This window comes from Suricata suricatta, chromosome 8 (genome assembly GCF_006229205.1).
Source record: "Suricata suricatta isolate VVHF042 chromosome 8, meerkat_22Aug2017_6uvM2_HiC, whole genome shotgun sequence".
NCBI lineage: Eukaryota > Metazoa > Chordata > Mammalia > Carnivora > Herpestidae > Suricata > Suricata suricatta.
The window spans coordinates 116,467,408-116,492,560 of record NC_043707.1 but is presented as its reverse complement, the minus strand read 5'-3'; the positions used below and the strand labels follow the sequence as shown (position 1 = coordinate 116,492,560).

At 49.4% G+C, this 25,153-nt stretch overlaps 1 protein-coding gene across 1 annotated transcript in view; it reads right to left on the bottom strand.

The window, feature by feature from the left end:
- Positions 1–25,153, bottom strand: part of CSMD2 (CUB and Sushi multiple domains 2) — a 590,124-nt gene that overhangs the window by 564,760 nt on the left and 211 nt on the right. Inside the window, exons 2-3 of the mRNA XM_029945853.1 lie at positions 24,727–24,790; positions 24,388–24,520 (exon numbers count right to left, since the gene is read on the bottom strand). Of these exons, the coding sequence (XP_029801713.1) occupies positions 24,388–24,520; positions 24,727–24,790 (197 nt within the window). The remainder of the gene's footprint in view (positions 1–24,387; positions 24,521–24,726; positions 24,791–25,153) is intronic.

Genomic DNA, 25,153 nt, shown 5'->3' with positions numbered 1-25,153 from the left:
TCACACACACACACACACCCAATTATTTTACTGTGGTATTATCTGGGGTAACCAAGAACTAGAAAAAGCCTAAATTATAAAGGACTGATTGAGTCACTTGTGGTAACTTATGAAATACTATGCAATCATTAATAAGAATAAGATGAATCAGGGGCGCCTGGGTGGCTCAGTCGGTTAAGCATCCGACTTCGGCTCAGGTCATGATCTCATGAGTTCGAGCCCCACATTAGGCTCTGTGCTGACAGCTTAGATCCTGGGGCCTGCTTTGGATTCTGTGTTTCTTCCTTGGTCCCCCTCCCCCACTTGCACTCTGTCTGTCTGTCTCACAAAAATAAATAAGCATTAAGAAAATAAAAATAAAAGAATGAGATGAATCAGGATAGAGGATCCACCCCCTTATCTGCTGCGGATCTGTTTTAAGACCCCCAGGGGATGTCTGAAACCACAGACAGAACCAAAGCTTTCATACATACTATGGCTTCTTCTGTCCATACATACCTATGATAAAGTTTAATTTATAAATTAGACACAGTAAGAGATGAACAACAAAGACTAATAATAAAATAGATCTTAACAATATACTTAATAAAAGTTATGTGAATGTGATTGCTCTCTCTCTCAAATTTCCTATTGAACTCATCCTTCTTTTTTCGATGATGGGAGATAATAAAAATGCCTATGTGATGAGATGAAGTGAGGAAGGCGGTGAAGTATTTTCAGATAACTTTAGGTCACTGTTGCCTTCCTGACCATCTGTTAGAAGGCGAATAATCTGCTTCCAGACCCCAGCTGACTACAGGTACCTGAAGCCCTGGAAAACAGAACCGTGGGTAGGACAGGACTCCTGGGCGCCCACCCAGAGAGACATAGAAGAGATATCGGGACACCTGGGTCCCTCAGTGGCTGGAGCATCCTACTCTTGATTTAGGCTCAGGTCATGATCCCAGAGCCATGGAGGCTGCTTGGTATTCTCTCTCTCTCTCTCTCTCTCTCTCTCTCTCTCTCTCTCTCCCTCTCTCTCCCTCTCTCTCTCTCCCTCTTAACCAAAAAGTCATAATGCCAAGAGAAAAAAACCATGTTACAGACTAGTATATTTGCTGTTGCTAGAAGGATCTCATTTGCGTGAGATATAAAGAACTTGTGTCATCCTTCTTTCCATGTGTTTTGAAGATTTCTAGAATAATTCAGAAGCTATTAGTAAGTGGGCCTGGGGATCTGCTGTAGGAAGAAGGTCTTTTTTTCACTATACGCCCTTCTACATTGTTTGACTTGCACTAAGTATATATTACTATTATAGTAATTGAAAAGTAATCATAACCAATTAACTTAAAAGAAAAAGAAAGAGCAAAGCAAGAGACAGAAGCACCACTGGGGGGAAGAGAGAACTTTGCACATTTGGGCAACTGCATCCTGGAGGCCATTCAGGCCCAACCGAGAACCTTGAAGGCCTTTTCTGTGCTTTAGCTTCAGGTAGCTTGGATGAACAAGTAACTGGTTTCATTGAAGTGGTGGCTTTCAAAATAAATATTTGTTTAACTAAAAATAAAGCCCCATATCCATTAAACAAGACAAGGGCCCTGAGCCACCGGGGTGGGGGGTGTATGATTTTCCTTCTTGCTGGCCCACCCCATCCAGCTGGGGGTGTGGACTGTGGGGCACTGAACCCCATTTGGTTTCCGGGAAAGTACAAATGGGTGTCCATTACAAATTACACGTGAGTGTAAATGCCAGTGTGGACATATCTCATATTTGCATGTCAGAGTCAATAAAGACTGTGTTTGTGCATTAGAAAAGACACAGCCTATTTTCACAGAGGTATGTGTATTTTCTATGTTGGCATTTACATCATGGGAATTGATAAGAGAATGATGAAGAGGGGTCCAGCTTCCTCTCCCCAGGCCGTCTATTTAAGATGCCGACATATTGTATTCTCCCATTCAGCTTTTATCCCCACTTTTGACCAGCTAGCTCCCAAATAAGTTCGTTTGAACAATATATTATGAAAACTCTATTCCATCCATTATCCAATTATCCTTCCATCTATGGACCCTTGGATCCTTGCTTTTATCCATTTGTCTAAACACTCTTAAATCTACCCATCTAATGAAACTACTCATTATCCATTCCCCCAATCTTTTCATTCAACCATCCCATTTCATCCATACAATCTATCAAGTCAGCTCTTCCATCTATCCATTCATCCCTTCATTCATATTTCCATTTATGCATCCAGTCCATTCACCCATCCTATCTATCCTAGCCCTCTGTTTTACTAGCCTACCAATCAACCCCACCCTTCATCCCAGCCATCATGCATTCATCCATATTCATCTCTTCGTCTAGCCCGCAATGCTAACTATCCCATCCACTCATCCACCCTTCCATCATCTACTATCTATCCATCCTATTCATCCATTCATTCGTCCATCCACACATCCATTCATCAACTGTGTCTCTTCATCTCACCAGTCTGGACCTGGCCATCCTCTGGAGGGGAAGACCCTATGGCAGTCAAATCAAATGACTTTACAAGAAAACAAACCAGTGATTGAAAACCCCTGCTATTTTCCCAAGGCCTACGAAGCTGTTTTCACCCAAGACATATCTGGGCTCTCTCAAAACAAGTCTTTATCTAAATTTTGCATCCCTCCTCTTTCTTTCATGCCCAGGCTCCCCCACAGGTCTCTCATTAGCCTTGGCTTTTAGGTAGCAACAAGAGCAAAACCATCAGGCTCCAAACTTGCCTGTAACTTCTAGTACCGTCCTGGGTCCAGGATACCACATATTCCTCTCCATCCTACTCCACCGACCACATTGGGGTAAAGCCCCAACCATGATGCTTGTGCCCCATGCCCAGTTTGGGTCCTGGTCTGGGCTGGTCCACCCTGGCCTGAAACCACTCACAATCCAGGGCCACTCAGCAAGGCTTCAGCAGAAGAATGTGTCTTCTAATTGGGAACATTTAATAAACACCAACTACAAAGCAGGAACTATGTTAGGCACTTTCCATTTGACATCTAATTTCATTTACACGGTAATTCTCTGAGTTAGGCAGTCTCAGAAGAGGAGAATCTGAGGCTCAGTGAAGCAAGGTAATTTGTCTGAAGTCACACAGCTGCTCAGAGGCAATATCAGAATTCAAACCCAGATCAGACTCCAAAGATTTGGTCCTTTCCATTCCCACAAGCTGCTACCCAAGAGAGCTTCCAAGCTAACCCAGAGAGGAGAAATCAGAAAGATGAGCAAAACAAAAACAAAAAAGACCCATTTTCCAAACTGTTTCTACAACGAATAGAAAATGATCGTGTGAAGTATAAGGTATAGGACACAGTGAGTGCTAACTCCGCATCAGGGACTGGGGAGAGGCTTCCTATATGTTATTTCACAGCAAAGAAAGTGAAGTCACTTGGATGAGTTATCTGAGGGTCCTTCCACACCTATGATTGAGCAGGTCCTGCATCAAGGTTTTAAGGGCTTGTAGGATGACCATTTCCTCCAGGAGAACGACCCGAGCCACTGATGTTCACCCTGTTTGCAAGCCTATCCATATGGTCAAAATTCTTCTGTCTTTGCAGGTCCATAGGGGTTCAAATCCTGCTCACCACTCACTTGCCAGGTAACTAAGGTCAACTGCCTCACCTTCTTGAGCCTCCGCCCTCCTCCATCTGTAAAATGGAGACCACAAGAGTGCTCCTGTCTACAGAACTGTCCGAAAACTGTAATTACTGTAACTTATTTTTTGATGTAACACTTTGTTTCACCTCTCATTGTCGGATAATTTATTTCCATTTTCCCTCTGTGATAAACAACACTATGCATCTTGCACATAAATGGTTGACTGCCACTCTGGTTATTGCTTCAGGGTAAGTTCTCTGAAGCGGAATACTGAGGCCAAATATATGAATATTCTTAAGGCTGTTGAGAATGTATTGCCAAGTTGCTTTCCAGTAAGTTTGTAACAATTTACACCCCTACAGGCAGTCTGTGAAAGTGCCCATCATGGCGCACCCTGGCCTGCACACACTTTTTCTATGAAACAATGTTTGTATTTCTTTTTATGTACAGATTCATATATAGTCCTGCATGAATACATAAGTATGATCTTATTATGCATATCTTGCTTGTTACTTTTCCTGTTTTCACTTGGCTTTCTCTCCCTCATTCCCCACCCTCACCTACCCACACCACCCACTAGCCAACACACACCACTACGTAACCCACATCCACAATCTCGTTTGCATATTTCCGTATTTTTATTCTTGCTCATAAAACCATATACAAACATAAACTTACATACTCCCAAATACACATTTACATATATAGTAGGGGTTTGACATTGTTTATCTTTTTTAAATTGGATCATATTATACACACTTCTCAGCATCTTGCTTTTCTCACTCAATAATAATGACGTTTCAATTAAATGAAGTAATGTCTACAGAGTACTTAGCATAGCGACTGGGGCTCTGAGTATGTGTTATTTATTATTGTTTTTGTTGCTGCTGTAAATTTAAAAAGAATTGGCATCCCTCCTAATGCTGTGAGGTTCACGGGGAAGGGCCTCCCTCAGTCTTACCAGACTCGTTTGGGAGGGGAGCAGGGGAAGGCAAGGTCACTACGGCTCTGCATATAACTTCCATCTGTCCTGAGTCACTCTTCACATTGACTGAGCACCTACTATATGCCAGGAACTGTCCATGGTCCAAAGAGAGGACAGACAAAGACACACATAGTCTCAGCCTTCCTGAGGCTTACAGTCTTTGAGGAGAAGCAATAATAACAAATTAATGACTCTGATTGATGTATAATTGTCGACTGAGTTAAGCTATCCAAGAACAAGGAACACAATTCTATGAGAATGATCTAGACCAAGGGTCCAGGAGGAAGACATGAACCTTGAACCAAGTTGTGACAGATGAGTCTTGGTTAATGAAATTAAATGGGGCAAGAACACTCCAGATATATAATCAGCACATGCAAAGGCCCAGAGGCAGGAGGGAGCATGGCACTCTAAGGACCCAAAGGAAGGAGCAGGCTGGAGGGCAGAGTCACTGAGCAAAGACATGGTCCCTCACAGGTGGGTGCCCAGGAAATGTCTAGAGAATGCCTGTGGCCCCACCAAGAGCTTAAAAAAACAGTTTCTCTCAATGTCCTGGATTCCACGGGATTCGGCAGGCCTTGTTGCCTTGGCAACCAGGACGGAGGACCATGCCAGGCCTAGGTAAGTGTTTCATGTACATCATCTCACCACATCATTACAAAGATTTTGTGAATTAGAGATTATTGTTCTCGTAGAGATGGGAACCAAGACCAAAAGAGATTATTCAGTCTCTTGAGCAGGCTAGCACCCAGCAGGGCCACGATTTAAGCCTATGTCTCTCTAAAGCCTCCTGTTTTGAGAATGCCCAACACTATTCTCTGACGTCCGAAGGATGATAAAATAGCCACATCAGAGAGTGACTTACATGTTTTCCCTGCAGGGCAGGACTCTGCTGGCTCTAGAGTCCAGTTCACAATCATGTCACTGAGAGCAGCCACACCAGCCCTTCCTCCCCAGCTCATTTTGGGGACCTCAGCCACAACACAAGACACACCCTACTGTGCAGAACTTCTCTGCTTCTTGCAGCGCAGGCCCTGTGGGGTCTGGGGGCTCTGCTAGGGCTCAGTCCCCTTCTTGCCTTCCCCTGAAAACTGTCTGCTCCCTCACTCCATCCCACCCTCCATGCCACCTCATCTGACAATGACCCCACCCACCCACACCCACACTGGAGTTGTCTGCTCCATCTTCTGGGCTTCCCGAAGTTCTATGTCTCCATTCCCCAGAGCCCCTGTGATGTCTAAGACACCAGCTTGGAGTTGGACAAACCGCAGAGGACAAAACAGACAAGCCCTGCCCCTGGACCTCAGGGAACTTACTTAGGGAGACAGACAGGAAGTAGGGAAGAAATCCAGATGTAATATGTCAGGCAGCTAAGAGGACTATGAAGAAGCCTAAGGCAGAGTGAAGGTGGGCATGACTGTGCGTAGAGAGTCAGGGGCCCTCTTGGAGGAGGTGACATCTGAGCTAATGGATGAAAGCAAAGGACTGGGCCCTGTGGCTCCCCGGGGGGTGTGGTGCCCAAGACTATCTGAGGACACAGTTGCTGGTGAGTCTGGGGAAGATGAAACCCCCTGAGGGAGGAAACCAGGGGCAAAAACGTGAAGAGGTCTTGACTTATTTCTGAACGCAATGGGCGCCACTGGAGGATTCTGGGCAGCGGAGTGAATGATGTGACCAGCACTGTTCGAAGCTCTCCAGCTGCAGGGCTGGCAAGAGGCAAGAATGGAAGGCAGGAAACCACTGGAGGACATCCACAGAAGTCCAGGCCGAGGAGATGCTGGCTCGGACGCCAGGGCCGTGATGAGCGCGGCAGGAGGGGGTGGATCCTGGACACATTTTGAAGGTGGAGCCAACAGGGTTTGCTCATGGCTTCACACAGCGGGAGAGGAGAGGAGAAAGGAGGCGTGGAGGAGGACGGTCTGGCTCCCGCGCACCACGCGCACCGTGTGTGTGTCCACGTGTGCCTCCCCCACTGGAAGGCGAGCTCTTCAGCTCGCAACGCTGCGCGGAGCCAGGTCCATCAATGTTCGCTAAGTGCCTGAGTCACGACGTGTCCCTGAGCTGCTGCTGTGCCTTCCTTCTGCTTTGCTGCATGGCCTTTGGGGAAGAGGCAGGGGTTGTCCTGCCCCAGCCGCCCCCTCAGACTCCAAAGAGGCTCTTATCCTCTCGCATCCGAGGGTGCACAACCAAGGGACGACGGATCTGAACGAGATCAGAAAAACGGTCCCTGGCGCCGAGCACCACAGAGGCTCCTCTCTGCCTTTTCCAACAACACCCAGCCCTCGGGAGGCAGGAGCCCTGAAGCTCAGCAGCAAGTGCCTTTCAAGCCCTGGTGAGCCTGTCCCCATCTCATGCCTGGTCAAGACAGCCAGAAATGACTGTCCCCTCTATACAGATAAGGAAAACTGAGGCCCAGAAAGTGGCAGGACAGGTGCAGGGAGTGACACGAGATGAGAAGGGCTCCTTCACTACATTTTCTTGTGAAATTACAGAGGAGGAAGTAAAAAATGTTCTGTTCACTGGGTCATGCAGCCCCGGGTGCTAATTTAGCTCTCATGTTTATCAACTGTGCGTGACCTTGAGCCACTAGTTAACATCGCTGAGGCTCGGTTTGCCCATCTGCAAAGTGGGGATAAGAATGCCATCTATCTGGGATGCCTGGGTGGTTCAGTCAGTGAAGCGTCTCTTGATTTTGGCTCAGGTCATGATCTCAGGGTCATGGGATCAGGCCCTGCATCAGGTTGTGTGCTGACAGCACAGAGCCTGCTTGGGATTCTCTCTCCCTCGCTCCCTGCCCCGCCCCCACTCGCTCTCTCTCTCAGAATAAACAGACCTGAAAAAAAAATGCCATCTATCTTACATTAGATGGTACCCATAAAATGCTTGGCACAGCGGCTCACAGTAGGGGCCCCATACATGAAGATAATGGTACGATTGCTATCATAATGGAGATGGCTTGTGATTAGGGTTAGTGCTGGATTCATCCAGGGGTCCTCAGTTTGTGCACTGTGGTGGAAACAGCTGTGGAAACTCCCCATGGGTGGTGTCTTAGCTCCATCACTTGCTGTGTTAACCCTGGGCAAGTCATTTCATTCCACCAAACCTCAGTCTCCATTTCTATAAAATGGGAGCAACTATACAACCTATCTCCATGGGGTCTTGTGGCACAGTGTCTGGGTTCAGCTCCACGTCGTCAGAACCAGAATAGGACAGGCACCCCACACAGACAACATGCATTCACCCCCGGGAAATAGCCTCCCAGGCCACCAACAACAACAGCTCCTGGTAACAAAGCTGTGGTTTGCTCTTCCCTATCTTTGTCAGATGGACTCCCCGCTGGACCGGTGGGCTCTGCCTTCAGAGTACATCCAGAAGCCCTCCCTGGTACCTGCTGGCTGGTTCCTGCCCTTCCTCTCTGTGCCCATAACCTCCATCCCAGTTCTGGGCTAAACTCCATGGTGATACTCACCACACTGCATTTAAATGATCCCCCCAGGGGTGATATATCAGAAAGAATAGAAGTTTAGGGGGTGTAAGTGTGGAGACAGATCCCATGCACGTCATCAGCTCTACGTTTCAGAACCCCACACAGTGCCCAGCACAAAGTGGGAACTCGGTGCAATTGGTCGAATGGATGCATGGATGGCTGAACGCCTGGAAGGAAAAAAGAAGGGGGCGAAGGAAGGAGGCAGAGGAAAGAAGGAAAAAGGTTTGGCACCTGCTACTGCTTCCCCCTAACATCCCCCACCCGCTCCTCTTCCACTCAATTCTGAACCTTCATCTGCAAAGCAAATGTATGGTGCCCGGCCCTAATCTGACATCAGTTCCTATCAAGGAGTTAACCAAGGAGAATCAGGTCTGACTCCGGAGTGGCTGCATTTTAAACAGCAACCCCATTTCCTAACAATTCACCCGGATGAAGCTCATTCTCCCTTTACTCTTTCAGAACACAATGAAGGGAAAAGAAAAATGAACAATTTATTTTCTTATTTAAGTATGTCACAGAGATAAGCAGCACAGATGATCCACGTCTTAGTAACATCTCTCTGTCTGCATAGGGGCTTTGAGAGAGTTCCAAGGCTGGCTGGCATCTCCAGCTACGCTCAAGGTGCATGGGACAGGTCCTGTCCGCCCCGCCCTCCTCTGCCACAGGCGATGCCAACGTGCTCCGGCTCAGGCCGGCTGCAGCAGGATCCGTGCTGGACAGCACATGCTCGCCCAGGCTGTCTCCGTACGTGGGAGAGAGTTCGCACTCCATACATGGGAGGGCCAGTACTGCAGGTGCACAGATTTTTCCTGGGAGACACTTGTCTAAATAATGAGTTTGGGGAAGAAACTTGGCTCCCCTCAGTTCAGTCCCACCTGCCTGGCATCTCCCTAAACTTGCCCAGCAGGCTTGTCCCCTAGTGCCTGAGAAACGGTGGATAAAGCTCTCCCACTCAGGGGCGATGTATTAGCCAGCCAACCTGGCCGCATACCCAAAGCCACATTCTCTACTCAGTTTTATCAGTGATGAAGCTGACATTTTGATCTCTCCATTTGAGTCCTCTTGTTTTTCACTCCGATTGCCCCAAACTCAAGAGGGAAGAAAGGCGTGGCAGGGAGGGTATAGAGCAGGAACTGGACAAGACAGGTGCCCCCCACCTGGGGTTCCCAGGTCCCTACGGGCCTTCAAAGGCCGTAATGAGAGTGTGTGAGCTATTTTCAGTATTTCAAAGAGCCTCAAAGAAACTGCATTTATCCACCATCAAAATGCACAGGCCAAATAAATGCGAAGTGTCTGCCTCAGGCTGGAACTATGCCCAGTCAGTGAGGTCACACTCACTTTGTCCATTCTGATTGGTGGGGGGGAGGCGTGGCCCTCCCAGGTCCCCGCAGGCTTGAGAATGAAGGGACGTTGGTTTCCCCAGGCCCTGTGCTTACTCCATGAGAAACTGGAGCCCCTGGGCAGGGCTGTCTGCTGCCTCCAAAGGGGAAACTGCAATGAGGTGCATTTGGGAGAATGAATCGGGGGGAATGAGTCTCAGCCTCAGGTAGAGGGAACGAGAATGAATTCCAAAGATGGCTTTTCGCAAAGCCAAAGATCAGAACCACCCATGAGGCAAATGGACGTCTCATGGCCTCAGCAACATGTGATGGGGCTCTGGAACGGGAGAGCTGGGAGGTGGAGAGGGCTGCATGTCTGCTCCTAGCTGTGGATGTGGCTTTGCCATCCTCAGTCTGGGGGCAGATCTGAAGGAGGCCAGGGATTCGGGAGACCTTTCCGGGCCCCAGCAGAGTCTCCCTGTAAGCTCTTGGAGATGGTGGGGGATTGGGGAAAGAGCTGATCCCTGCCAATGGACCAGAAAACAACTGGCAGTTATGTTTGTCTTTTAAGAATAAAAATGGGGGAAGAATCCATCCTTTCTTAATAAATGCTATCTGATGGACACAGTGGGACACTAAAGAGCACGGGACGGTGACATGACTGAGGGTGGGGTCCTACTGGCAACAAAAGAAAGGGAGAGTTCGGTTTGTGGCATTCTGGGGGCGGGAGGCCTGGGCCATGTGCATGGCTTTGGATCCGGAGTTCTGGATGCCTCAATGTGGGACGCAGGGATCATCAGCATTTGCAAAGTGGTGTTAAGCCCCAGGAAGGAAGAAAATCTAGAATCAACAGAGAGGAGGGCTAAGGGCAAACACCCAGAGACACTGATATGAAAGCAACTTTAAGTGGGGAAGGAGTGATGAGTAGTATCCGTTCCTGAGAAGAGGAAGGGACAGACAGAAGGTCAAGAGCAGGCTGTGCCAGACAGAGAAAGGTCTAGAGGCCGAGAGAGACACTTAGATTTGGGAAGTAGGGAGTCATGCGGTGCCCTGGGCTGCAGCACTTCCCCTGGAGTGGGGAGGGTGGGAGGCAGGTGACAGGCACTGAGAAATGAACTGGCAGACACCCTCCTGGGAAGCCTGGCTAGGAACAGAGGGAGACAGGGTGACAGCCAAAGGGGGTGCAGAGTCAAGGAAGGGGCATTGTTTAGTGTGCTGTTAAGATGAAAACAAAGTGTGTTTATGGGCTCATGGGTGGAGGGATGCCAATTACAGCCATGCTCTTCTTGGGTAGCACTTTCCTGCCCCAATTCAGCAGCAAGGCTCATACATTTGTTTCCTTTCAGGGTCAGTTTTTCTGTGTGGGAAGAAACAAGGTTGTTCAGGACAGCCAATGGGCGAGACTGCCCCAGCAGTGAAAATGGTCCCCAGACAGAGCCTGTGGCTCAGAGGGGCACAGGGCCAGGTGCAGGGCACCCCAGGGATGGTACTAAGTGGAAAAAACCAACAAGGGGTGGATCAAGAGGAAGAAGAGGAGTAAGGTTAGGCCAGACTAACTTTTAGGTTCAAAGTCTAAGGCCTGGGGACATTGAATGGTTTCGGTACACGGTGGGTCCTTTACCACCCTCCCTGACCCTAACCTCTCCAGACTGATCTACTTGTTTTTACTAAAATGTTAATGACTAACACTCCTCAAAATAATTTAATTCTAACGACAACAACAGAATCTTCCTGTAACACAGGCTGGCACGCTTCAGCTATCTCATTACTCTGTATCAAAAATTTCCACCACCCCCTTGCCCTAGCCTCTCAGCAACCTTGGGGAAATCTACCATAATCTGGTGCAGCAACAGAAAACAGAAAGGAAAACTTCACTGTGTCTCTGCTGCTCAGAAAACAGCTTCCAGGGTGTTCAGCTTTCCCTGGCGACCACTGAATATGCTTTCATTCACTCATCAAACACAGACTGACCATCTACCGTGCTCCAGGCACCGTCCCAGGTGCCGAGGGCACGTCGGGGTGAAGAAAAGAACCCAAACCCTGTCAGAGAGGCGTGGACTTACGTGGACAAGGGGGCAGGAGGGCTGTGTGCTCAGAGCTGGGCCCCTCCCAAACACAGACCTGTACAGGCGAAACTGCGAGATCAGGCTTTCTACCTGATCTTACTAATGAAACAACTGAGGCCCAGAAGGAACGAGGGCCAGGATCTGTGCTGTGTTGGACTTAACTCCGAAGTCTGTGCTGAGAAGCGAGTCCCCCTAGTACTTCTCAGACTCTGGGGCACAGGAATCACCTGGGATCTCGTTAAAATGCGAATCCGCTTTAGTGGGTGGGTGGTGAATTTCTAAGAAGTTTCATGGCAAGGCTTTGGACCACACGTTAGACACCAAGGCCTACCGTTTCCCAAACTCATCTGATCATGAATATTTTTCTCCCAGGGCACTCATTTAATAGCCTCTACCCCACAAATGAATGCCTATCTCTGGGCCTCCCGAGGTCTTTGAACTTCCTTCCTTAGCTTCCTTATTTGCACTGCTGGCCCTCTGCCTCGATTTCCCTGTGGAGTCCCTGGCTTTGCACAGGGAAGCCAGACTCTCTGCTGGGCCAGGGGTCCTCCCTCGGGGCCCCGTCCTGCTCCAGCCAGGAAGGTAAGAAAGCTGGAACCTGAATTCCTTGACCAAGGCCTGACCCCAGCCTCACCCTGCCCTGACCCCAGCCTCATCCCACACTGACCCGGCCTGACTGACCCTGCCTTACCCTGACAGCGCCTCTGTCTTTAAATGCCAGCTGCCTCTCGCCACCCGCCTGAAGAAAAATGGCATTTCGGTGCTTTGTGTCTGCTCTTCAGTGAGCATTAAGTCTGGAATAAAGGGAATTAGTACACTGAGGAAGTTGGGGATAAGGCTCCCCTGAGTGTCCTGATTTCTCACCTAACAAATCGGGGGCTGGCAGAAGGGCTCGGGGACTCAGGAGCTCCGAGCTGGCGGGCCAGCCCTCACCAACAGGCCTTTTGTTCGGTGGGTTAAGTGGTTTGGGGACATAAATGCCTGCTTGCAGGGCTTGGAGGTTTCTTCTCCCGGAAACCACCGAGCCTGCCAGCACAAATCTGGTCTGCTCTGGTGGGCTGCAGCCGCCACCAGGGCAAGGCTGGGGGAAGGGGGGCAGGGCTCACTTCCCCTGCAGGGTCCTGGGGACTGTCAAGACCAGGGTCATAGCTAGGTGAGCAGGAGTGGGTGCTTGAAGGCCTATGTCCTTTGAGCTCCATCCTTGGACCAGGAGAGCTGTGCGCCTGAGAGGTTCCCAGACAGACCCCATGTGCATAAGAGTCATAAAAGAGGGACTCGTTAGGGATGCAGACTGCACACCCGGCTCCCAGATCCTCCGATTCAGAAGACTAGAGGGAGGGGCTAGGACTCTACATCTGTCAATGGAAACTCTGCCACAGTGATGGTTGTGCCTGGGGGGCCTGAATCAGACCAGCTTCAAATCTGGCCTCTCCCTGCCCAGCGGTGAGATGTGGAGCCAGTCACTTGACCTCCTTCGATCTCAGTTTCTTCAACCACAAAATGACTGACTTCTTGGGAGCAAGGGTTTAAGGAGAGGAAAGGGCAGCTTGCGGCCAGGGGCCTGAGAGTTCCCTAAAGGACAGCTTCCAGCCTCCAGGACAGAGACACTGGAGGGGAAGGCCAACCACATGCTCCAGAAGCTGCCTGCAGTTTGCAGCCCTTTGTCCAAGCCACTCCATGCCTAGGACTACCTCCCTCTCATCCTCAGCAACGGAGGGACCAAAGCTCACTCTGGGGAGCCTGCTTGCTCTCTGGGGGAGGCCTGGCCTGCCACCTCCTCCCCTCCTCTGTTCGCTTGGATTGCCCTGGGCCTCTGGGAGCTTATGACTGTACTTAGGGAAAGGTACTGGCTTTGGAATGATATTTGTAGGCATGACCCCCAGCCCAGGGCCACAGCAAGCAGCCCACTGGTCCTAAGCAGATGGAAGTGGCCAAGGGCCTTAAAAATCCTCCTTGTTGACAGAGCTCCTGGGCTGGAGTCTGGCTAAAGGGAAGGCCAAGGACAGGGAGGGTCCCAGGTCAGGTGGGGGTGGGGGTCAGGTGGAGACAACAAGGTCAAAGGTCAGGAGGAGGGACCAACTGGAGGTGAGGCCAGGGGTGAGGAGAGGATGACAACAGTACCAGGGAGGTCACAGGACTGGGGAAATGGAGGGAGGGGGAAATTAATGGGGGATGGAGATGGGTGGAGGAAGAGGAAGAAAAGAGAGAGACGAGCAGGTGGAATGATGGAAATGGCGAGGGGCACGTGTGACTGGACACGGAGGGGCTTCACGGGTCTCCTCGCCAGATGGTCTGCTGGGTCAGCCCCAAGTAAGGCGCTCTCCTACTTTTATTCCTTCTGGAAGAAAGTTTGGTGATGTTCTCACTGTGGCGGGATTAACAGTGCTGTGATTTATGGAGCAAGGTTCCTGGACACCTGACAGTGCTGTCACATGTTTACTCCCTCTGGGAATGCAGGGATGGGGTGGGGGAATGCAGAAGGAAGAGGATTCTCCCACCCCCTCCCTGCCCCCTCTCCCCAACACCTCCTTCCTTTAGAGGCCTGCTCCCGCCCACCCAGCCAACTAACCAGGTCACACCAGGGCCGGAAAGCTCCAGACTCCCCATTGCTAGAACACTGTTCTAGGAGCCTTCCTTGTCCCCTCAAATCTGGCAGTCAGTTACCCCTCTTTTTTTTCTAATTGTGACAACACATATGTAATGTAAAAGCTATCACATCAACCGTTTTTAGGAGTACGATTCAGTTGGTTAAGCACATTCACACTGTCATCCAACCATCACCACTCCAAAATGCTTCTCATCTTGCAAAACTAAAACTCCACACCCACTACATGCCAGCTCCCCTCTCCCTCTCTCCTTCCCCTCCCCCCTCTCCTGTTCCCACCTGTCTCAACCCCCATTCTACTTTTCTGTCTCTACGGATTTGACTACTCCAGGTACCTCATCTAAGTGGAATCATGTCATTGGTCCTTTTGTGACTGCCTTATTTCACTTAGCATAATGCCTTCAAGGGCCATCCACAGGGTAGCATGCTTCAGAATTTCCTCCTTTTTTAAGGTTGTGTAATGGTCCCCTGTGCCCGTGTATACACCACACGTGGTTGAGCCACTCATCCGCTGAAGAACGCTTGGGTGGCTTCCACCTCGGGGCAACTGTGAATAATGCAGCTAGAAAACTTGTCTATGTCCCCAGGGCATCTGAGAGTCGGGCACAGCACAGCCCCTCAGTAAATGCCTTGTGAAAGACTAAGTAATCCCTCACATTCCCTAAGTGTGGTCCCCATTAGGTAGCTAATTTCTCCTTCAGCTGGCACTTTCAGAAAACATGGCCTTGAGCCAGTAAGAGAGACCCTTTCATTGGAATTGGGAGTCTAGTATGGATAGGAAGGTTCTGGAAATCCTCAAAACCTTCCAAACAGAGAGCCAGTCCTACAAGAGGGTAGACTCAGTGTCTCAACTTCTGCCTTTCACAAAACACTGATACATCTGACCACATCAAAATGAAGCATCCCTGTCCAAAGAAAAATGCTAAACAGACAGATGAAAGATTGGGAGAAATGATTTGTAACCTCTGAAACTTACCAAGGGTAATATCTGGAATATAGAAAGAACTTCTACAAATCAACCAAAGATTTTTCTAAATTAAGATAGGAAGCCAATGCAAAAGCAGGCAAAGACTATGAACAGACAATTTGCAAAGAAAGAAGTTCCAACCACTTGACAAAGAGATAGTCAAACTTACTAGTAATGAGAGAAATGAAAATTAAAACGATGAGATGGCACTTTAAATCCACCAGAATGCCACACATTAGAAAGGTAGACAAGAGGAGGTATTGGTGGTGACATGGGGAGACAGAAATTGTTGTCCACTCTGGGTGGACATGGGCCCCGGTTCAGCCTTTCTGGAAAACATTATAGTACAGCATAGAAAATTAACATATTAACTCAAGGATCCCAAATGCCCATTTATATAGCCCAGATTTATTCTCACACAGGGTCCCAAGAGAGCATGAATAAGGATGTTCTTCAGAGTTTCATGTGTGGCCAGGAGTTACAGCCAAGCCAAGGTCCCTCCCAGGGGGATGGATATACAAAATGAGATCGAGACACAGCTCAGAAAGCAACAAAGCAGTTAGAAACACAAATCAGACAAACACAGGAGCAGGGCTAGATCTTTTATTTATTCATTTATTTGAGAGAGAGAGAGAGAGAGAGAAAGAGAGAGCACACAAATTAGGGAGAGGGGTAGAGGGAGAAAGAGAAAGAATCCTAAACGGGCTTCATGCTTAGTGCAGAGCCTGATGTGGGGCTTGATCCCATGACTCTGGAATCATGACCTGAACCAATACCAAGAGTCAGACACTCAACTGACTAAGCCATTCAGGTGCCCTAAGGCTAGATCTTTAAAATATAGTGTTCAGTAAAGTAGGAAATTGAAAGAAATGTATAGTTCCAGATCATCTATGTAAATTAAAAATACATATAACACACTAACATATATTACAAGGATCCATGCATCTGTCAAATCTGTCAGGGGGGTACAGATGAAGGAAGACAGCAATGCCTTGGGATTGTGAATAAAGGGAGGACAATATTTTAAATAAAACAAGAGAGGAGCCTTGCATAGACAGGTGATCATAAAGTGTCACGGTCCAAAGGTGGGATGAATTCAATGTCATGCACCTGACCTCAAAACAAACAAACAAACAAAAAGGCACAACACAAAAAGCACCTGTGTCTTCCATGTGACTCAGGAAAACTACCTCCATAACATTTTCCTCTTTCCATGTTTCTTGGGACAAAATGTCATAGGAGATGTGAGCCCCAGTGGTCCTGGAACATTAGGAATTTTCATCTTGCTGCAGTTAAAAGGCCTCAGTGAGGAGCATGTCCTCTGGATGGATGTGTTAGTGAAGAAGCCTGGGTATCAACCTCTCCCAGAATGAAGGCACAGCGATGCTGCCCCAGGGCTGGTGGGTGGTAGGGAGAAGGCTGCACCGTGTGTCTGATGGGCTGGGGGTGGCAGCTGCTTGTCCCCTCCCTTCTGAGTTTTCCTCAGCAGCCACACGGTCCATCGGAGAGTAAGAATGGATCAGAGCCAGGAAGCTCAGCGAGTCCACCCTTCTCCATTCACCACCCTTGTTCCCTGAAGTTCTGCACCCCTGGGAAGCCAAGCCAGCCAGCCTGGCCACTGGGCAGGACCTCCCGCTGGATGGGGCTTAGACTCATGACCCATTCTAATATCTCTGGGTCCTATTTGTTTTGTTCATTAAAGAGCTTCCAAGTTCAGCATTACAGAGACACAGTGAGTAATACTATCCCCATTTTACAGGCAAGGAAATAGAGGCTCGTAAAGACGAAATCAAGGTCGCGTAAGTTATAGAGGCACAACCAAGGCTGGAATACTAGTTTCCTGACCCTCAAGCCAAATTTCTAGACATATATCAAATACATAACAATATCTCCCTCCCAGTGGTGGATCCACTGTGGGTCAGACCTTCCCAGGTTACACAAATGACGAAGGCCAGGAGGGCAAGGCCACACAGGTCCCTCAGAGGAGAGGATGCCATCCCGGAGGTGGCTGTTTTCATGCTAGGAACTTTTTAACGTGGATTGAAAATGAATCATTACACTCTCACCTCCTCTTATTGCCAAGGAACGTGCCAGAAGCCCACACAGCCTCACCAAGTCTCACTCAATCTCTCCGCCTCTCTCCATACTCAGCCCCCACCCAGGAAACAGAGAGGGAGGAAGCAGTGAAGGTCAGTAAGCGGTAGGCGAGACCGGGCTGAGAGCGGAGGGTCAGGCAACGAGCAGGCAAACCTCCCAGGGCTGAGTCGGCCCTACCACGCCTGCTCATCCTAGAAGTCACGCAAGACGCCCGTGCATTCTCCAACACAGACTTGCATCTCAAAAGATCTAAATTTCAAACTCTCTGCTTTCTCCCTTCAAACTTAAGACCGTCACACTTGCTCTCGTCCATTCAATAAATAGATGTACCTACTTAATAATAGAACTTAGTCTACTTCTGATTTGAAAACCCAGAAGATGGCCACATAATTTTTTGAGGTTTCTGGATGATAATTGCACTTAATTGAGTATAAATTAGACATTGCCAGGGAGGAAGGCTATTTGTGCCGCAGTAAGAGCCCTTATTTTCTGCTCTAGATCACATGGGAGATTTTCAAATAAATTTCTAAGAGTTATCTTGGTGGTGTCAGTAATGTAACTATATATACATTATTTCTAGCATCATAAAAGTTCCTTATAATGATGATTTTCAAGGACAGGATGGACATCCTCTGAGAAATCAATTCTGTTTAAAATGTTCTGACATTGTACAGAAACAAATAGGTAGAAAGTAAAAGGCGAAAGATTTATACGATCTGAAGAGAAACCAGAGTATACAAATAGGTAGAAAGTAAAAGGCAGTTTCCAATGGGGAGGCTCCCCCAAAAAAGGAATGCTACTGAGGTGAACCCCTATACCATGGAGGATATTGCTTTTTGTGGGTATAGTCACCCCACTCCCTAGCTTTAGGGAGGACATGGTGCCTTCTTTGGTGCTGGGCTGCACAGGGGCTCCTGGCATGGGCCTGGCATATTTCTCTGATAGGGTTTATGGTGGTGGCCACAGAGGACTCCAATTTCTCCCTGAAGAGTGAGCTTTAATAGCAGGAGATTGGCACCTCCAGCATTTTAGGATCCATGCCAGAGTGGACGCAAGGGCTGATGGGGACTTTCTACCTGCTGAGGATCTCACAATTCAGGTAAATAAAAACCCGAGGACCTCTGGGGATGAAGAAGAAGATGCTACAATAATGTAAAGCAGGTTGTTTCTGGTGCCCTCCCTCATTTCCATTTCCCTGTAGTGCCCACCCCACGTCTTCCAGTAGCCCATCCCAGTCACCTAACTCAAGCTGTCCCAATACCTCCCGACTCACCCCTGTCCCACTCCATTCCAACAGGACACACACTCCTCCACTTTACCATATCCCAATGGTCCCATTCCACCCCACCCAAATTGCACCCATCCCATTTTATCCCATTCCACATCAATTCTTTCTAACCCATTCCAACCCTACATATCACATCCTACTAGTCAATCACCTGAACACTCTATATCTAACCCTCAATCCTACCCCAAACCATTGCATTTCACTCAACCCTATTATTCCCTTCCATTCCACCATCCATATCAATCCACCCCAGTACATCCTGTCTACCCCATCCCAACACCCCCCAGCATTCTTGATCCTACCTACTCATTCCTTCCTACGTGATCTCAGTCCATCTCAAATTATCTTATTTCTCCAATTCCAAAACATGGTATTCCATTACATTCCCTCCCCTCCCATCCACTGCTTTGCCAAAGCTCTCATTTGTAATTGTATACAGAGGCATGACCATTCTTTGTGTTATAGGAAGCTACGTGAGAAAGCCAAAGGTCGTAACCCTCCCCCAAACATCCAACAATTGGGTGGGTATCCCAGTGGGAGAGAAGAAAACAAGATATAGAATCTCATCTTTAAAGGAAAGGTATGGAAAGATAGTCCAGGGAACTGAGCTCTCAACAGTCCAGAAAGAAAATTGGGCACCTGGGTGGCTTAGTTGGTTAAGCATCTGACTTCAGCTCAGGTCATGATCTCATGGTTCATGAACTCGGGCCCCACATTGGGTGCAGAGACTACTTGGAATTCTTTCTCTTTCCCTCCCTATCTGCCCTCCCCCATAGGCATGCAAAAATTCTCTCTTGAAATAAATAAACTTTTAAAAAAAAGGAGTCCAGAAAGAAAATAAATATGAGTCTCCTTTGTCTCTCTTAACTTACAAGAGCCAAGAAAGAACTCTAAGAACCACACCACCATTTTCAGGTCAAGAAAACCTCACATTGCATAGGCCACCCTTTGCTTTCTGTGGGTCCAAGGGAAAGCCTTGGACTGGTGAAAGACAGTACACCCTAAGACATAGAGTAGAGGTTTGGAGGCCATATGCGTCTCAAGAAGCAAAGCCCCAGGACAGTATCAGAAACATTGTCCAACCTCTAGGGGGAGCTACAGGATCCTCCCCCATTACCCCTCCAGGAAGAGGAGTGACAGGGGTTGATGGGTTGGGTGAGTGGACCAGGTTCTTCCAGGTGTACCTTCAGCAGGAGGAACAGGAAGGGAAGACTCCTGCAGATGCACACTGCAGCACCTCCAAGGGGCACCGTGTTAGAACCCTCTTCCTCGAAGTTCTAAGAGGCTGGTGCACAAAGCCAGTAGACAGTAGTGGCCGCGGCACCAGTAGTGGTGGCAGTGGCAGCATCTAATGTGTACTGAATACTAACGATGCGTCTGGAACTGTGACAATGCTTTCCAGGAATTAAGAGAATGGCCCCTGGAGTCAGGTAGGCCTAAGGGTTGATCCTGCAGCCTTTACCTATTGGCTCTATAACCTTGGCCAAACTGTTTTATGCGTGATCCCTTGTCTCTTCAAATCTGATAAAGTGCCTGGATTGTTATCTGAATTGAATAGTAATGTCTAAGACCATTTACCCAGACTTAGTGAAGTGCAGCTACTACCAGTAAGACACAGACGGCCTCAGCTGCTTCCCACTTGGGGACGCCCCTTCACCCCTTCCCACTCCCCAAAATCCCTCGCCTTGGAAGTGTCCAAGAAGGCAATGGGAGGGTCAGGAAGCTTTGAGTTCCAGAGAACCTGCCTCTGATCCTCTCAACAGGTGTTTATTGAGTCTGTGTGGTCTGGTCTGGTCTGCACTGCCCTGCCTGGGTTCAAACACCTTCAGGGAATACAAATAGAGATCACCCTACTAAACAAGACATTCCAAATGTCTTGATGGGCTTTACAACAGGGGAGCTTGGGGACTGTGAGAGCTCATGGGAGCGTTCAGTTGAGATGGGTGTTTGGGACTAGTAGACCAAGGTGATGCCTTTGCAGTCACAGGAGCTATGATGGAGATGGATGGTCTGTGCCATGTGAGGCATTGGAAGTCTGGGGTCCAGGCCTTGAGTGTCAATGGCAGCACAGCATAACTCGGGGTGGGGGCAGCCCAGGGGCAAGAGCAGAGCAGAGACAGGTGGCCTGGGCAGAAGGATCCCCAGGGGGCATAGTGCTAGCTGGGCCCCCTTAGAAGTTGGACCATAGCGTGGATGTAAGAGATTCAGGGTTGGGCAAACTGGCTTCAAGCCCTGGCTTGGCCATTGACTTGTTATGTGGTTAAGTTAAAGATCTTCTCTGAACCTATTTCTTCATATACAAAACAAGGATAATAATATTACCAGCTGTATCACATTGCTGTGATGGTTGAGTTCATACAAGCAAGTACTTGAGACGGTACCAGCACATGATGAGGACTCAGTGACCACCAGCTGTCAGCGTTACTCCCCTGGGGACCTAGGGGGCCCCTGCGGTGGGGTGAGGTGCAGGCCACAGTGAGGGCTCACAGACTTCTCAGCTGCATCCTGTATCCTCAGGGTTATGGCTTCAGCCATGGCTTCCACTCAACAGGCACACTGGATGAGCTAGGTAATGCACTGCATCTGGTGCCTCTCGGATTTCTAGTCCTTCCCACGATGCAGGAATGACTTGCCCCTTTTCCAAGTGGGGAACGTGAACCTTGGAGAGATCTGAAGATCAACCAGTTCTCCCACAGGAATATATGGCTCTGCTGGGCAATCAGATTACCTTACTCCTGCTGGCCTGAAAACGATGATGGAGCAGAGGCAGGCCATATACAGGAGACAAGGTGATGCTGCCGCAGCCACCTGCTGGGCTCCTCTGGACAAACCCAAACCCTGCAATCTAAGGGCCTACAAATCTGGCTCCCCAGTCCTGTTGCACATGATTTCAGGCTCACCTTCAACAAAGCCACGTTCTCACCAGCCAGAGATATGGCCAACATCATCTGCTATGCTCAGTTTCTTTCTTCCAAATCATACTCAGAGCTCAGTTGCAAATAGAAAGTCAAATCCATACTCTGGTGACTGAGTGGCTTAAGACCTTTCCTTGGGGGTGTGGGGAGGACAGTTATATCTAAAGGCTTGTTGCATCAGTTCTGAAATCTAAGGAATGATCTGACCAATCTGTGATATTTTATTCTAGGGGGACCGCAATGGGGGACCAGGCATCTTTGTCATCTCTGGTTGTCTTGCCCCCTAAAACTCTTGATTTAGCCTTGTCAGACTTTAAAAAGATGTCCAAGAAAAAAAAATATTTTAAAAACCATCCACTGATTTACCAACCATCTATTAGGCACTAATTCTATAATAGGTCCTGAGCTGAGTGATGGTGATAACAAGAGAAATAAAGTACTGTCCCTACCTTCAGGAAGCTCATAGTTCAACACAGGAGGCAAATGAATAAATACTTTGAATACACTTCAGTTAGTACTATAATCAAACACTGGGTATGGTCAGTGCTCCCGCCTACAAGAAACCTCTGGAAACAAGCACTTAGGGAAAAAGCAAAGCAGGGAGATTTTTTTTTAATAATTTGGTATTTGATTTTTTTTTATAAACAATGAAGTGGTCAGCATGGGAAAAATTAGAAGTTTGTCAAAATTCCTTATATTTCCAGTTCAATTTTGCTTTTATTTTGAATTACTTAGTAAGCATATGGGAGGCACGACAGCCTTGTCAATGCTCAGAGCCTCTGAATCCAAAGAAAAGTAGCCAAGTTAAGAGCAATTGAGGGTCTGCACTAGACGACCATCTGGTAGGGAAGGCCCAGAAGATGAAATTAAGGTTTCTGGGCTGGGTAAGTGGTAGGTTGCAGGGTCCACCAGCTTACACATGGAATACTGGAGGCTCAGGAAAGGAAGTAATGAGTTTGCATGGAAGGGGAACACCTAGGTGAAATTATCCAAGAGTCAGCCAGATATATGGGCTGTCTAGACCCAGAGTTTCGATGGACTGAAAGTCAATAGATGTATCAGAGGTGTCTTGGCAGGAGACGTCTGTCTGGAAGCTTCAGAGTGGTGGTGGAAGGGATGGGCCTGGATGAGCTCACCCACAAAATGGTAAAAGGAAATGAGGAAAGACACAAGGAACAGAGCACTGCAGGAAACGCTTACAGAAAGGGAAGAAGTGCTTCTACCAGAGACGGGGGAGAAACAGCCAAGAGGTAAGAGAGAAATCAGCAAAGCACTGTAGCCCAGAAGCCCAAGGAAAAGAAATTTTAAAAGGAGTAACCCCAAAGTGTTGAAAGTCACTGAGAGGTCAAGGAAGATAAACACAGAGTAAGCAGGATGGATTTGATGATCAGGATGGTCATTGGTGATGTTTCCTAGAGAGTTCCAATCCTAGGGTCAGAAGGCAGCCCGCAGTTAGTGAGAGGTAGCAAAGAAAGTGAATCGAAGACCCCTTTGAAGACACTCATAAAGGCAAAGAGATGGGATGGTAGACAAAAGGGCACTAGGGCTGAGAAGTCTGTTAGCTTGTTTTCTATTAAAGATTAAGCTGTTCACAGGCCAAGGGGGAACAGGAAGGGAGACAGACTGATCCACAGTTAAGAGATGTGGTATCTGATAGAGGTTTCTATGGAGGCCGGAGCAGGAGAGTAGTGTGAGGCAGGGCCCACATGGAAGGGGTTGAGGGTCCAAAGAAAGGTGGGTGAGGAGGCTTCCCCTTTTCAAATCCTTATATTTATTTTATTCAGTCCTCCCTGGGCCAAGGAAGGGAGGCAGCTCAGTCCTGAGCATCTTATAAAGTCAGCAGAGTGAAGAGAACACAAAACAAATGTGCTTCCCACTCTGAAGTGCCAAACTCTGCGATCATCTGTCACCAAGTCCATTTCCAAATCGCTGCTGCTTGCAAGGCCAAAAAGCACATCTAAGTGCAGGAAAGGTTTAAAAAGAAATGCACGGGAAGCACTGTAAGTCAGAGCTCACTTCCAGAGAGTGAGTGCCCCCTCCCCCAAGCCATTCACCGCCACCACCACCATCACTGCTCTACTGACCACAGAGCTGGAAGCCAATGGACCTCTACAAGGCAGGATTCCAGCACCGCCCAGCAGTGTGCAAGCTCCGGTGAGTCGGCCCTTTTCTTTCCCCAGGGCTATGACATGCCCTAGGGGCAGGGACAAATCTAGCCAGAAAAACAGTTCGATCACATCAGGAGCAATTAAAGTGCGCTAAACCAGAGCTGGGGCCACACCTGGACAAACGTCGGAGAGGCCTGACAGTCCGTAGCAGCGGTTCCCCCAGCGCCCATGTGGCAAGTCTGGGTGACCACCAGGGCCACTGCGAACATCGCAGCCTCCCAGTGGGTGTGGGTGTGCTCGAGGCCGGAGATCCTAGGCGAGCGCACCGCGGGCGCCCCTCTCTGGGTGTCGGCAGCTATGACTCTTAGGAGAACCCAGAAAGTCCTGTCAAGTCGGGATGGGAAAGCTGAGGCTAGCCTGGGGCGCCTTCCGAGACCAGCAACCCTAACTAACATTCCCGGCTAAGGAGGCGGTGAAGGTCTGCAGGGACGGATTCACTGGATACTGGAGCCCAGAACGGGGCAGAAAGCTCGCCAGGGAAGGGACACACTTTCCAAGAAGGAAGCATGAAGATGCTGGAGTGGCGGAGGCCAAGCCTTCAGAGGTTCAATCGGTGGTTTAAAACAAGAAAGCAAAAAAATAAAATAAAATTTTAAAAAAACAGCACGGATCCAGGCCGGAGGTGCTCCGAGTCCAGGCCTAGGCAGCAGGTGTTACGGGTTTTCTCCCCCAGTGAGTGTCTGGGCTAAATGAAAATGCGGCCCCAGGCATTCGCCCGTTGGACCCGTCCCCACCCGGGCACGCGGAACTTTCTAGGCTGTGACTAGAGCTGAGCGTCAGAGGGGTGCAGGAAATAAAGTGGAAGGGCACCAGTCGGGGCCAGTGATCCCCACTGGAGACTGGGTTCTCCCGAAGGTCCGCGTGTCTTCCCCAACACGCAAGCTGCAGCCAGACACCCGCGAAGTTCCGGGACTGGCCGCACCGGTTGGGTCTGCCCCCCTCCCTGACTCGGTCGCAGGGAGCAGGTCCCGCCGCCCGCGCCGCCGCAGCCGCAGCCCCGGCGCTCGGCTGCAGTAGGGCGCGGAAAAGGGCACTTTGGCGCGGAGTGGGAACCGAGGGGAATGTGGCGGCGCGGAACCCGGCGGCGACACTCCCTCCCCCGCCCCCGGGCACAACCGCCGCCCCCGCCTCCCTGTGGCTCAGCACCCTCCAGCCCTAGACCTGAGTCCTCCAGCAAGCCGTGCGCGGGACCCCGACCCTGCGCGCGCGCCCACCTGATTCCCCCTTCTAGCCCCGAGCGCCGGGGGAGGGGACACTTGGGGAGGAGGTGGTGGCCGCAGTCTCGAGGCGGTTCGGGCCGGGGCGCGGGCTTCATTCACCAGAAAATGGGCGGAGGCTGGAAGGACAGACCCCGCAAACGCGGAAACGGAGAGGGGGTACGCCATTCCTCTCCAGCCCCCAGGACCAGTGTGCCAACCGGAATCAGGAGGCGGCGGGGGGAGGAAGGCTCCAGGAAAGTTTATCGGGGAAAAGCCTGGCACCTTGGGGGCTGGGAGGCTGGAGCAACTGAAGCCACGGTCCGGGTGCCCCTCAACCCCCGGCGGGGATGTCGGTCTCCTAGGCCCCCCACGCCGGCCGGATCCGGCCAAGTTGCGGCTGGGGTTGGGGGTAGCAATGAGGGTGAGGGTGGAGGTGAGGACG